The sequence below is a fragment of the Myxine glutinosa genome, chromosome 4 (genome assembly GCF_964187855.1).
Source record: "Myxine glutinosa chromosome 4, kmMyxGlut1.1, whole genome shotgun sequence".
Taxonomy (NCBI): Eukaryota; Metazoa; Chordata; class Myxini; order Myxiniformes; family Myxinidae; genus Myxine; species Myxine glutinosa.
This window is the reverse complement of record NC_136264.1, coordinates 110558505-110572547: the sequence shown is the minus strand read 5'-3', so window position 1 is coordinate 110572547 and position 14043 is coordinate 110558505. Positions and strand designations below refer to the sequence as shown.

Sequence of the window (14043 nt, the reverse complement as noted above, 5' to 3'; positions counted from 1 at the left end):
AAATGTTTCATGATATTTGTTATATTATACTGTAGGAGTTGCGGATGACGAGAAGATGAGGCCATTTCGTAGGTGTTCAAAGCTCCTTTATTCCACAGAACTCTTCCCGTGAACGGAACTCATACAGCTTTTATAGCGCCAACACCCTCTTCGGAGGGCGTGGCTTCAACAACCGCGCGTACGTCAGGCCCACATCATCAAAAGCCCCACTGGCCCGTGCCCGTGGATTATGTCCCAATAAGGTAACCACTGCAATACCACCTTTATCTATAAATATTATTGAAATGAAGATCAAATAGCTGTATGTTGAAATATGTTGAAAAAGTCAAAACTTTACATGGGGTGTACTTACTTTTTCACGTGACTGTGTATATATATATATATATACTGTATATATATATATATATATATATATATATATATATATATATATATATATATATATATATATATATATATATATATATATATATAATATTGTTGCAGTTTTGAGAACCCACACTTGTAAATAATAACATCATTAAAGGTTAAAGGTAGCACCCCATAGATAGGCCACAAGCAACACGTAGATCACCATAGGACGTCAGTTATTTATTAGTATGTGTTAGATAAAGCCATTTTCCAATAGTTGCATCTGCATTGCGTCAATCAAATAAGAGTAGGCCCTTCCGTTCATTTTGGCAGCCTCCCTTCCAAGCCACGCCATTAAGCGCGCTCCAGTCTGTGCCCCATGGCCCTTCCCAATTTGTTACGCGCCTTTGTCAGCAGCGTTAGCAACCTTGCTGGGCTTCCGCTCAAGCCAGCCCAGAAACCCATGAGGTAAGGCCCGAAAAGGGGGTGGAGCGCCAGGATGAAGGTGCGGCCACGTCAACCAGCCGTCAGGGTGGGGCCGGTAAGCCAACACCAGCCAACCAGAGCTGAGGTGAGGTCGCCTGACAGGGCGTGGTTTTGGGCTTTGAGAGCGTTCGCTGGCTTGGTAATAAAAGCGCGCACGCAAAGCCCTCAAGAGGACTTGTCGTTGTGGAAAGCGCTGATGCGATTACAACAGGACAGCGGGGAGGACTTGGACAATTCACGCTTTGGCAAGAGGACTTTTACGGCGAGTGCATTGAGAGCCCTTGATTGTAACGGTTCGAGGCTTGGAACGGTATTCGTTTATTACATACGCGGCTACAGCCAAGCCAGCCGATAGCGAATATTCCAGCCACATGGATAAAACGCGGTAATAGCCTGTGAGTGATTAACCGCCAGAGCCCTTCCCTACCGTTCGCCCGGCAAGTAGCCCAGTGCATCCCAACGGCACCATACGAACTCCTCTCTGCTATTGGAATCCATCTTCACGGTACGAGCTGGGGACCGGAGAGAGAGAGAGCTGCACAGAGGCCATCCCTGGACGCGCTGGTCACCATCAACCTGTTCATCTGCAATCCCCGTGTGAGTGTCTGTGTGTGAGACGGGCCCGTTTGTCTGGGGAATAGAATAAGACTGTCTAAGGCTGCCCTGTGTACTTTTCCTTCCTCTTTCTTTCTTGTACATTCTTTCGTTTCCTCTTCCTCTTTGTACATTTGTAATAAATTGCCCTGTTCTTTCTGGTTTCTCCTAATATAATCTGATCGTCCTAGTCTTTTCTCCATTGGGTAAACGTGGCACGATCGGAACCACTAGAATCGGGTCTAGTCACTTGTTAACAGCTCGGATCGCGGATCGCTATCCGCTCGGCGTTTCCATCAATATCCGTGATTCCAGCGGGAGTTATTCCCTCGTTTCCGGTCAGCGTTAGTACTTAGGTAGTAGCGAATCCCTAGGCCTAACAAACCCCACCTAACGCTGCCCGGGAAGGACGTTATAACCCCCAGGGTCACGTCGGCCAGATAAAAGACAAGGTGATTAATCCCCTCTTGATAGGGGCAGAGCCGATGTCGGAGATCCGCAACTATATATATATATATATATATATATATATATATATATATATATATATATATATATATATATATATATATATATATATATTGTTGCGGATATGAGGATTGGATTTTTTTGATTGTGTTGTATTATATTGGAAATGGTGATGAACATTGTTGGATATGGCCCCTCCTGCCTCCGGAGTTGTGTAAAGATAAAAAGGGTGTCTCGGTAGTTAATTCCATAAACACCACATTGCAGGACACGATAAAACCCTTGTTCAGTAGCTTATATCTCATTATGTGTTTTAGCGTAAGGCCTTGTCTTCCATTAGAATGACACTCCATTGCACCGAATCAATTAAGAATAGCTCCCCTTCAATAATTCCATTTCCCAGCCAAACTCTCCATCTGTGGGTCAAGCAGTTCACAAGCGTGGGGTGCACGCCCTCTCAATTCGCTGCTATAGTGAATATGTGCTCCGTGCTCTGTTTGAACAGGAGGGGCGGGGTCGCCAGGGAGAGGCAAGCCCAGGGCATGCCACGAAGGGCGGGGCTGTGCAGCCCCATGCCCAAATAAGGAAACAAGCCCGTGGCTCACCACGAGGGGCGTGCCGTCGGCGCGATGCCCAAATGAGGAGACAAGCCCGTGGGATTACCATACAAGGTCACGAAACAGAGCACGGGGAAGAGGGCGTGTCAGTCCCGCGCTGGGGAGAAGTGAGAGGTAGGGAATACGAGCTGAGCTGCATGGAGAGGTACACGACAAAGAAAGGGTCCAAGAGAAAGCAGAGGAACTTTTACGAACGAGTTGCAAAGAGATACGGCAGATGAGTCCAGCCCCGTTTCAACCAGCCGCGTGAAGCCCTGACGGGGCAGCGAGTGACCCTGCCGGTGTGCGCTGTAAAGCCGAATACCAGGAGCTGCCGGCGTGCGCTGTAAAGCGGATTACAAGGAGCTGCCGGCTCCCCGCTTCCCGCCCGGAGTGGACCTGCTCGCTGTGCCCTGTGATCCCACCTGCTCATCCTTTCCAGCCATTCCTGCCTGCAAGTTCCCCATTTGCGTACGTGAGTTTGTTTTGTTCGTGCTGTCCTGGGTAGTAACTAAGTCTGTATAAGCTAGTAATTTTCACTGTGTCACCTGCGTTTTCATGTCCGCTGTAAATACCCGTGGCTGCTCTTTTTGCTTATGTGTGTGTAAATAATAATGAACCCCGTTACTCTTCTGTATGTCTTCTTCTTCTTCCTCTTTGCATTCGTCGTCTTAGTCTTTTCCACATTGAGTATCTGTGGCGCGATACGGCCAACGTTTGGGTGAATCGGGTTTCGTCGGGGAACAACTGTTCGGCCGCGGTGCCTTCGCTCGGCAAACAACATCCTTATCCGCGGACCGTAACAATATATATATATAACTCTCCTTCTCCCTCCTTTGTGCTTTGAATATTTCCCTATTGATTCTTCTTTTTTTGCAATTGTCTTTATGTTTTGCTATGCATTATGTTTTGCACTCTGTCAAAGCGTCTTTGGGCTTCCTGAAAAGCGCTATATAAAATAAATGCATTATTATTATTATATATATATATATATCCGTGATTCGAGCGGGAGTACATATACTATGAGATACATATATCCGTGATACATATATATATATATATATATATATATATATATATATATGTATGTATGTATATGTATATATATATATATATATATATATATATATATATATATATATATATATATATATATATATACATATATATATATATATATATATATATATATATATATATATATATATATATATATATATATATCCTGTTGTTGGCTTAGCGGTTAGGGTGCCGCCTTGGGATCGTAGGATCCTGGGCTCGAATCCTGGTCGATCGCTGAATTAACACCAGGGGGGTTGACTCAGCCTGTCATCCTTCCGAGGTCGGCAGATTGAGTACCAGCTTGCTGGGATGAATGATTCCGGTGTGTACCCCGATTTAGAATAGGTACACCGTATCCCTGCGCATCGTAAGAGGCGACCAAGGGTTGGCGTCAGGAAGGGCATCCGGCCATAAAAGATTGCCTCAAACAGGGAACCTTTTTTTTTTTTTTTTTTGTATACTGAATCGAGGCTCGTGAAAGAGCTAACATTTATTTCACAAACAAATCAACCAGACAAACAAAATATATAAAAAGAGGGAGCGGGAGACAAGATGGGGAGAGAAGGGGAAGCACACAACCACAACATTTGAGAGCAGGGAGAAGTGTGGGAGGGAGAGGGCTTGGGGGGAGGAGGCGTGGGAAGGGGGGGGTGGGGGGGGGGGAGAGGTATAAAACACAAGGGGACCGAAATTAGCGGGGGTAGAAAAGATCAAGGTTTTGGATGGGGGAGGATAAGAGATGGTGGTGAACAGCTGTTTTAAAGAACTGGAGGGTGGAGTGGGATTGAAGAGAGTGAGGGAGTTTGTTCCAGAGGCGGGAGAAAAGAGGAATGAAGGAGTGAAGGTGAGCAGAAAGTCTTGATTTTCGCAGTTTAACCATAAGAGGGTTGCAGGCAGATCTTGTGCGACCTGTAGGAATATTTGGGGGACAGAGCCCAGAGAGAGCTGGGGGGGCAAGGCCAGAGAGGAGTCGGTAGAAGACGGAAAGACCACCAACTTGCCTGCGGTGAGTGAGTGAAAGGCCCTTGGAGTTAGCTTCATCGCGGGAGATTCCAATGATTCTGAACGCTTTGGTTTCAACAGCGTGAAGACGAGCTAGGTGTGAGGCAGGAGCACCAGGCCAGAGGGGAGAGCAGTATTCCATAGAGCTGCGGATGAATGCCTTGTATGTGGTGAGGAGCTCAGGTGTGCCAAGGAAGGACTTCGCACAACGGAGGATGCCCAGTCGGCGACTGGCTTTGGAGGCCAGATTTGAAATGTGGTTTTCCCAGGAAAGATCATGGCAAATAGTGAGACCCAAAAGCTTGAGTGACAGAACTTCTTGGAGAGGATTATTCAGAGAGTGGATGGGAGGGTTGTTCAGTCGGTCTTTTCGGAGAGACATCGTAAGAGTGTGAGATTTATCAGGATTGAAAGACATGTTCCATTTGTTTGCCCAGTCTGTGATTTTGTCCAGGTCTGCAGAGAGTGAGGAGGCTGCAGACTGCCGATCTGAGGGATGAGGAATGGAGCGACAGAGAGTAGAGTCATCAGCAAAGAGATAGAGAGGATTTTCAAGAGAGTCAGAGAGATCATTGATGAAGACCAGAAAAAGCACAGGGCCCAGAACACTACCTTGGGGAACTCCAGCCTGAACAGGAAGAGGAGATGAGAGAAACCCATTCGGGGCCACACGTTGACTACGACCAGAGAGGAAGTCCGCCAGCCATGCATGGAGATTTCCATGGATACCAAAGGAGGAGCGTTTGGTGAGCAGAGCAGGGTGCCAGACCGTATCTAAGGCAAGTGAAATGTCAAGGGAGACAGCTCTAATTTCCTGTTTGGCGTTGAGGACCTCCATCCATTGTTGAGAAAGCAGAAGCAGCATGTCCAGAGTAGAGTGACCAGGTCTGAAACCAAATTGATGATCAGAGATCAAGCCATTGGAGAAGAGGAAAGATTTCATACCTGAAGCAATTATGGATTCCATGACTTTGTTGATAATTGGGAGAAGGCTGATTGGTCTGTAGTTGCTAGGATCTGTTTTTGCACCTTTTTGTGCAAAGCGGTGATGTTGGCTGATTTCCAAGCAGATGGCAGATGACCTTGAGCAAAAGAGAGGGTGAAGAGAACAGAAAGAGGAAGTGAAAGAGCGGAAGAACATGATTTTAGGACCTGTGGGCTGATGCCGTCAGGACAAGTTGCAGAATCAGAGTCGAGGGTTGACAGAAACTTTTCCACCTTGTCAGGAGGAAAGGACACAGAGTCCAGGAGCAGCTGGGTACGACTGGGTACGGTGGGTACAGAGAGGGATGGGTTTGGGACACAATATTTCGAGGCAAACACAGAGTTGAGGCATTCAGCTTTTTCACGTGCGGAGTCAGCCGTTAAGCCGTTTGAGGTGAGGGAGGGGATGGAGGGGGAACAAACACCAGAAACAGTTTTGACAACCATGATTGTCATGGGGCCCGCAAGGCTACCCCCCGCTCCAGCGGGGAAAATGGCCTTAAAACGATCATTCATATATATATATATTGTTGCGGATCTCACCGTCGGCCCTTTTTCCCCTTACCAAGGGGGGATTAATCCCCTTGTCTGCAACTGACCGATGTGAGTCCTGAAGCTGCCCAGCTCCCTCCAGAGAGGCAGGTGAGCAACCCCGTTCGAGACCGCGGACAAGATGTTATTTGCCGAGCGGATTAGCAGCCGCGGCTCGAACCATTAACAAGAACTAGACCCGAATCTGAATGTTGGCAAAATCGTGCCACAGGTATTCAATGGGGAAATCACTAAAACGAAACGGATGTAAAGGAAAGAAGGCAAGGTAGGAAAAACAGGGATTTATTACTAACTATTATGTACAAGACCAAAGAAACCAAGGAAGAAGGAAAAATACGAAAATAAAGACAGAAGCAGGAGGAGACACAGTGCAAATATTAACTTATACAAGCTTACTTATACCCAGGACAATACAGACAGAACGAACTCACTCACACGAATAGGGAATTGCAGATTGGATTGGCTGGAGGGAGAGGAAGGTGGGACCACAAGGCTGGAAGGTTTGGCAGGGCGCACAGCAAGCAGGTCCTCTCCGGGCTGGAAGCGAGCAAGGCGGTGGTGGCACACGTATTCTCGTTGCACGCGGCAGGGGCTGGTTGTTGCTGCATGCCTCAGGCTCCCTCGGTCATCTGCTGGTGGGGGCTCTCCACCCACGGGTTATATAGCCACGCCCTACCAAGCCATGACCACACCTTACCAAGCCGTGCCCACCGAGTCCTGGTTGGGCGCAAGGGCTTCCTGGCTCCACCTGCTGAAGATGATGGGCCAGACCACGCCCTTCTCCCCCGAGTTGACCGTGTGCGTAATGGAGTTTTGGGGTGAAGGTGATGCCAATAACCCCACCCAAAGTTACTGGCACTTTGAAGAGGCCATGGGGGTGTCGGAGGGATCTATCTTATGTCATTTGATGCAATGCAGGGTCAACTAGTGGGAAACAGAGCCTTAAACTACATAATAAAAAGAAACCCACCGTTTAGAGGCCATTTTTCCCCACAAAGCAGGGGTTGGCCTTTTCGGGGACCGTGGTTGTTGTTGTTTTTTGGTCCCCTTTTTGAAGCAATGTTTTACAGCCGGATGCCCTTCCTGCCGCCAACCCTGTTTGTCGCCTTTTTACGATAACCAGGGAATTACCAGTGTGCTGGTACTCAGCTGGTACTCAATTTGCCGACCTCGGAAGGATGACAGGCTGAGTCAACCCCCCTGGTGTTAATTCAGCGATCGACTGGGATTTGAACCCAGGATCCTTGGTTATTGTTATCCTAAGCTGGCACCCTAGCCGCTAGCCCAACACCAGGGACTTAAACTACATGGAATAAGAAAATGACAGGCTGAGTCAACCCCCCTGGTGTTAATTCAGCGATCGACTGGGATTTGAACCCAGGATCCTTGGTATTATTGTTATCCTAAGCTGGCACCCTAGCCGCTAGCCCAACACCAGGGACTTAAACTACATGGAATAAGAAATAACTATTTAGAAGGGCTTATGATTTTCTACGTGCATGCGATGGATTAACTAAGGGGACGACCTTTGATCTTTACACTTAACGGAGGTATTTACAAGAATTACTACACTATTTACAGAGGGTGATATTTACAACAATTACAGCATTCTCAAATCTGCAACAATATATATATATATATATATATATATATATATGTGTATATATATATATATATATATATATATATATATATATATATATATATATATGTATATATACACCGTCTATTACTATTTCTTGATGACGATTTTGTAAAGTATGTACTTTCTAGAAAGTACAGAAACTTTTGAAAAATAATTCTGAGATTTCTGGTTAATGGGGAAGTAGACTGTATATATAGGATTTCTACTTTTTATATCAAACATATTAGTGTATACCGGCTGCAGCTTCACATGCCATTGTGAGGCAATACCCTGACCCAGAGCTCATCGTTCAGCTTGATCATGCTTGCATGTGTACGACAAGCCAGGCCTTGTGCTTGTCTTGGCAATTCTGTGTGGAATGATTGGTCTGTGTGCTGATTACATCACTTCACAAGCCCTCACTTGCTGTTATTTTTTTAACTGTGACCGCTAGCATCTCTCTGATCTTACCCTCAACCTGACTACTCTATACTCCACTCCCCCACCACTCCGTACCATGCACTCTAATGGGCACACTACTATATACCGCAGACCCTCTGTACTATTTCCCGGTCGAGGCCCTTACTATTTTCCCTTTTCTTCCATATCCTTTCTCTTCTTTGACTTCTCTAAAAAAACCTATAATGTCCTCATTTCACCCTCCTCTTCGCTCCCTTTGCAGAAATCCGGATTGTTTTCAGCCCTTTTATTCCTTTCTCCTGAATCCAATACAACTTGAGTTTGTCATTCAGCATTTATTGTTATATTTTGTATCATTTTTTCTACAAAATGATTAATTTTTACTCAAGGGGATGAAGCACATTTATATAAATAACCTTGCTATCATTTCCTTCGATAACAAAAGTCCATAAATAATGTTACGAAAATGACTCTTCCACGAATTGTCACACATCTTGACCAGCAGTTATTTTGTTTCACTGCAAGTTGTGCTTGAGTTTGTGGGATGTTTCAGGATGTACATACTAAAAGGAAAATCATAGCCTTGAAAGCTTCTGAAGTTGAGGAAGGGCCTGGCTTTGGCCCTGTTGACGTCATCATGGGTATGTCACAGCTTCATCATGTGACGTCTGTTTACCTGTTTATGGGGGGGGGGAAGCATCCAGTTGTGAACATCTGCACAGTCATATCATTTTCACCATGAAAAAGTAGTGCATGCGGAGTTTCAGAGGCATGCGTAGGCACATATAGAGTCACGTGAAAAAGTAAGTACACCCCATGTAAAGTTTTGACTTTTTCAACATATTTCAACATACAGCTATTTGATCTTCATTTAAACAATATTGATAGATAAAGGTGATATAATATAACAAATATCATGAAACATTTGCATTTTGTAGTCCATTGTATAATTTAAATAAACATAAATGCAAATTTCGCATGTGGAAAAAGTAAGTACACCTTTGGCTCTAATAGGTGGTATTGCCCCCTTTGGCAGAAACAACCTCAAGTAGGCGTTTCTTATAACTGTCTACCAGTCTCTGACATCGACTGGGAGAAATTTTTGCCCACTCCTCCATGCAGAATTTTTTCAGCTGTGCGATGTTTGAGGCGTTTCTTGCATGCACAGCTCGTTTCAAATCCCCCCACAACATCTCGATGGGATTTAGATGCGGGCATTGACTTGGCCATTCCAGAACCCTCCATTTCTTTTGTATCAGCCATTCCTTGGTGGATTTACTGGTATGTTTAGGGTCATTGTCATGTTGCAAGGTCCACCTTCGGTTGAGCTTCAACTTTCCCACAGATGGCCTCACATTATCCTCAAGCACCCTCTGGTACAATGAAGAATTCATAGTGGATTCTATGATGGTGAGCTGCCCAGGCCCTGATGCAGAAAAGCTGCCCCAAACCATAATATTTCCACCACCATGCTTTACAGTTGGTATCAGGTTCTTGTGGTCAAATGCTGTCTTTGGTTTTCGCCAAACATGTCTTCTGGTACTGTAGCCAAATAGCTCTACCTTTGACTCATCTGTCCAGAGCACATTGTTCCAGAAGTGCTGGTCTTTGCCTAGGTGTTCATTGGCAAACTTTAGTCTTGCCCTGATGTTCTTTCTGGACAGCAAAGGTTTCCTCCTGGCACACCTCCCATGTCGATCAAATTTGTGCAGCCTCTTTCTAATTGTAGACTCGTGCACTTTGACATCAACAGTGGCAAGAGCTACCTGTCGGTCCCGTGATGACAATCTGGGGTTCTTAAAGACTTCTTTCAGCATCTTGCGGTCTGCTCTCGGGCTGAACTTGCTGGGGCGGCCTGGCCTGAACAAGTTGGCAGTTGTTTGGAATCTTCTCCACTTGTATATGATCTTCCGGACAGTCGAATGATTGATTTCAAATTGTTTGGAGATCTTTTTAAATCCCTTCCCAGACTCGTAGGCATCTATAACCTTCTTTCTAAAGGCCTCAGAGAGCTCTTTTGATCTAGGCATGGTGACGCCGCACACTTCAACAAGAAAGAGCAAACCAAACTAAATGTCTGAGGTTTAAATAAGACAGGTTCTTCCAAGATCCTCTCAAATGATGTTCTAATCATTTGCACCTGAGCTGGTGCACCTGATTATAATTTTAGTTATTTGAAGTCGTGATAAATGTAGGGGTGTACTTACTTTTTCCACATGCGAAATTTGCATTTATGTTTCTTTAAATTATACAATGGACTACAAAATGTAAATGTTTCATGATATTTGTTATATTATATCACCTTTATCTATAAATATTATTGAAATGAAGATCAAATAGCTGTATGTTGAAATATGTTGAAAAAGTCAAAACTTTCCATGGGGTGTACTTACTTTTTCACATGACTGTAGGTATGGTTTTGCATTGGCCTACTCAATTGTTGCTGGAGGTTTTCTGCCACAGCACAACATCGAGGGAGGAATAGAGAATTATTTTCTGTTCGCCGTGTTTGACTGATAAATCTCGAACATTGTCCTTGGATCATCCAGACTGTGGTCATCAGCACTTCCACTTACATTATCTTTTCCATAATCTGTCTTCGTGCTTAACATATGGTCATCACTCCTCAAGTCTGCTATCTCGTCTAATGCTTGAACTCTTCATTGTTGTTGAGGAATGTGCAGTGAGACATTATTATTCATTCCCTACCATAGGTCTGGAAGCATCCAAAACCACTGGGAAGAGATTTATGATTTTGTTGAAAAGCTCGCGGAAAAGTTTGTAAGGTGAGAGCCACACGTGACTTTATTCCTGATAAACCGTCCTGGTTTTATTTCCTTCTCTTGTTCCTGTGCCAAAACCTAATAAGAATATTGCTGATGTTGTTTGTTTCTGGGGGCAATAAAAACTTAATCTCTCATTCCATACAATCGTGTGCCGCAGATTGTCTGCTGGTTGCACAATCACTGGGATGCGGCTACGCCGCTGTTGCCAGACCTGTTGGTTATAACATAAATTTGGAATTTGGTCATGGTACCACTATACAACTCGGTGTTCCTGTTAAAAAGGTGCATTCCGAAGATTTATCATGACAACAAATGAGTGCAAGCATATGGGACAGGAGGCTTAAAGTATTCTACCAAAGAGCAGCATGCCGTGGGATCTGACATCTTACCCGTGAAGCATCAGGGTAATTGTTTGTGCTCGGATCTTATTTTGTCAGGGATCAACGCAGGAATATACAGACTGCCTCTAGATTACCCATTCAGCCCCATTGATCAATAAATGGTCGTTTACATACTACATATGCAAGAGGATGAAAAGGAGGAGGAAGGGGCTGAGTGAGGATCAGAGGATTGTTAAAAAGTAAGAGATGGCAGAGCGGCAGGCAGGGGGCTAGAGCAAATATGGAGGAGGAAAGAGGAAAATAATTGGGGGAAGAGTATGAAATGTAAATGTATGGAATATGTAGATGTTTAAAATTATAATATAAAAAAAATACAATCATCTATCTATAATGCCAGTAATCTCTGTGTGTATGTGTGTATGTGTGTATGTGTGTATGTGTGTATGTGTGTATGTGTGTATGTGTGTATGTTTGTCTGTGACCGCTGTTTCTCGACAACCACGGGTCCGATATACTTTAAACTTGCCAGGTATATTGCTGGGGACCTGAGGATGTGCCTTTTCAAGGTTTCATATTAATCGGACAAGTACTTACCGAGCTATGGCGATTTAGCCGTTCGCCGTTCGCTTTGGCGTTGCGAATGGACCAAACCATTTGATGTAAATAGAGGGGGGGGGGGGGGGTTCTGTGGTCGTTGCGAATGGACCAAACCATTTGATGTAAATAGAGGGGGGGGATTGTCACCGTACTCGCAAGCCGTTCGCTTTGCCTTTGGCTTTGCGAATGGACCAAACCATTCCATGTAAATAGAGGGGGGGGATATAATTTTAGATATATATATAGTACGGGCATGCCCTAGTCTATCTATAATGCCAGTAATCTCTGTGTGTATGTGTGTATGTGTGTATGTGTGTATGTGTGTATGTGTGTATGTGTGTATGTTTGTCTGTGACCGCTGTTTCTCGACAACCACGGGTCCGATATACTTTAAACTTGCCAGGTATATTGCTGGGGACCTGAGGATGTGCCTTTTCAAGGTTTCATATTAATCGGACAAGTACTTACCGAGCTATGGCGATTTAGCCGTTCGCCGTTCGCTTTGGCGTTGCGAATGGACCAAACCATTTGATGTAAATAGAGGGGGGGGGGGGGGTTCTGTGGTCGTTGCGAATGGACCAAACCATTTGATGTAAATAGAGGGGGGGGATTGTCACCGTACTCGCAAGCCGTTCGCTTTGCCTTTGGCTTTGCGAATGGACCAAACCATTCCATGTAAATAGAGGGGGGGGGGGGATATAATTTTAGATATATATATATAGTACGGGCATGCCCTAGTTCTTATAAAATGCATTCAATTATTTATTTTTTTATCACAAGGTATAAAAATGTAATCTTTTCCCGGTGTCTGCCCACAGTCCCCTGCTCCGAATGTCATTTATCGTGTTTGCCACGCACGGGGAGATTGTGATGACACTTACCAGTGACAGGTTGGTGAGGATTATGGGTTCAAATGTGGTAAATTTCAGCATGATGTTTGGGTATATGAAGTGATAAAAAGTCGACATTCTATGTCATGCCAACTTTGTTTTTGAACTGTAGACAAGAAATCTCGCAAGGTCTTGCCGCATTGAGGAGGGTCAGGGCAGGAGGTGATACATACATGCACCATGGCTTCACACGGGTAAGGCCTAAAATTGGTGAAGACCAAATTCATACCTGTCAGAATTTAAATATCTGATCATTCTGGGATGTGGGAAGGTCTTGGCGTATAGAGAGCATCATGCCTGCACCTGCACCTGCACTTGCTTTACATGTTTCTTTTTCAGACTAAAATGGCGTACACATTCTGTAATACTTGGCTTCACTCTGATATTTTGACATGCCTATCACGACTGTAAACCCAGCTCCATCTTGCCTGGATGTATAGGAATTTCACAATTTGCTTGATTGTTTTCTTTTTCCCTTGCTTCTGCGTGCAGGCGAGCGAGCAGATTCAAGAAGAACTCTATAAAGGTAAGAAGATGCTTCGAAACTTTAATCGTGTTCCGATTCTGCAACTCGTGATGTAATATAGAGCAGCGCATTCTTCCGTATATCCATCGTTCGCCGGGGACGCTGACGTGCGGCTGGCCACCCTTCAACGCACTGTGGGCACACGGCCAGCTAGGAACTCGTTCTAGTTTTCACAATCCTCCAGCATTTCCTTTCTCCACAATTTTTCCTGTTTCCTTTTTCTTTTCTTTGTTTCCAGATGGTAGGCAGGAATTGTGCGGATTTTGCTTCGGGATACCAATTCTTATTATCTCTATCGGGCTAAAGTTAAGTATTGGGGTTGTCCTTTATGGCTGTTATCCTATCTAGCACAGCTGCACCTTGTGTATGAACATTTGAGTTATTAAAAAAAAAAAATCACAAATCCAAGGCTTGTAAAATGTCAGTAGTAGATACCATGTACCCTTGCATGAATTCCAAGGATATCAGTCAACATCATGTTCTTTTGCATGAATTATAAGGACATTAGTTGGCAATGGACAAACAAATATGGTACTTGCTGTATATGGATTTGAATCCAGTGATTCAGATGTGAAAACTGACATGTCGACCCACCACTATTGCAAGCAACAACAGCTTTGCCAGATCTTACTCTATATATGGGTTAGTTGTGGGAAGACTGATACAATTGTGGCATGATCGTTTGACCAAGCAAATCACAGATACCTATGAGGTAGTTAGTGGCCAAAATATACGTTATTGTTATTGGCCTATCCAGCCTGGTG

General features: G+C 44.5%; 2 protein-coding genes across 2 annotated transcripts in view; one reads left to right on the top strand and one right to left on the bottom strand.

Annotated features, from left to right (window-relative positions):
* Positions 1–14043, bottom strand: part of TMA16 (translation machinery associated 16 homolog) — a 437797-nt gene that overhangs the window by 271514 nt on the left and 152240 nt on the right. The window lies entirely within an intron of this gene.
* ANTXR1 (ANTXR cell adhesion molecule 1) overlaps positions 1–14043 on the top strand; it is a 91139-nt gene that overhangs the window by 18148 nt on the left and 58948 nt on the right. Inside the window, exons 2-5 of the mRNA XM_068113089.2 lie at positions 10854–10925; positions 12682–12753; positions 12866–12947; positions 13246–13279. Of these exons, the coding sequence (XP_067969190.2) occupies positions 10854–10925; positions 12682–12753; positions 12866–12947; positions 13246–13279 (260 nt within the window). The remainder of the gene's footprint in view (positions 1–10853; positions 10926–12681; positions 12754–12865; positions 12948–13245; positions 13280–14043) is intronic.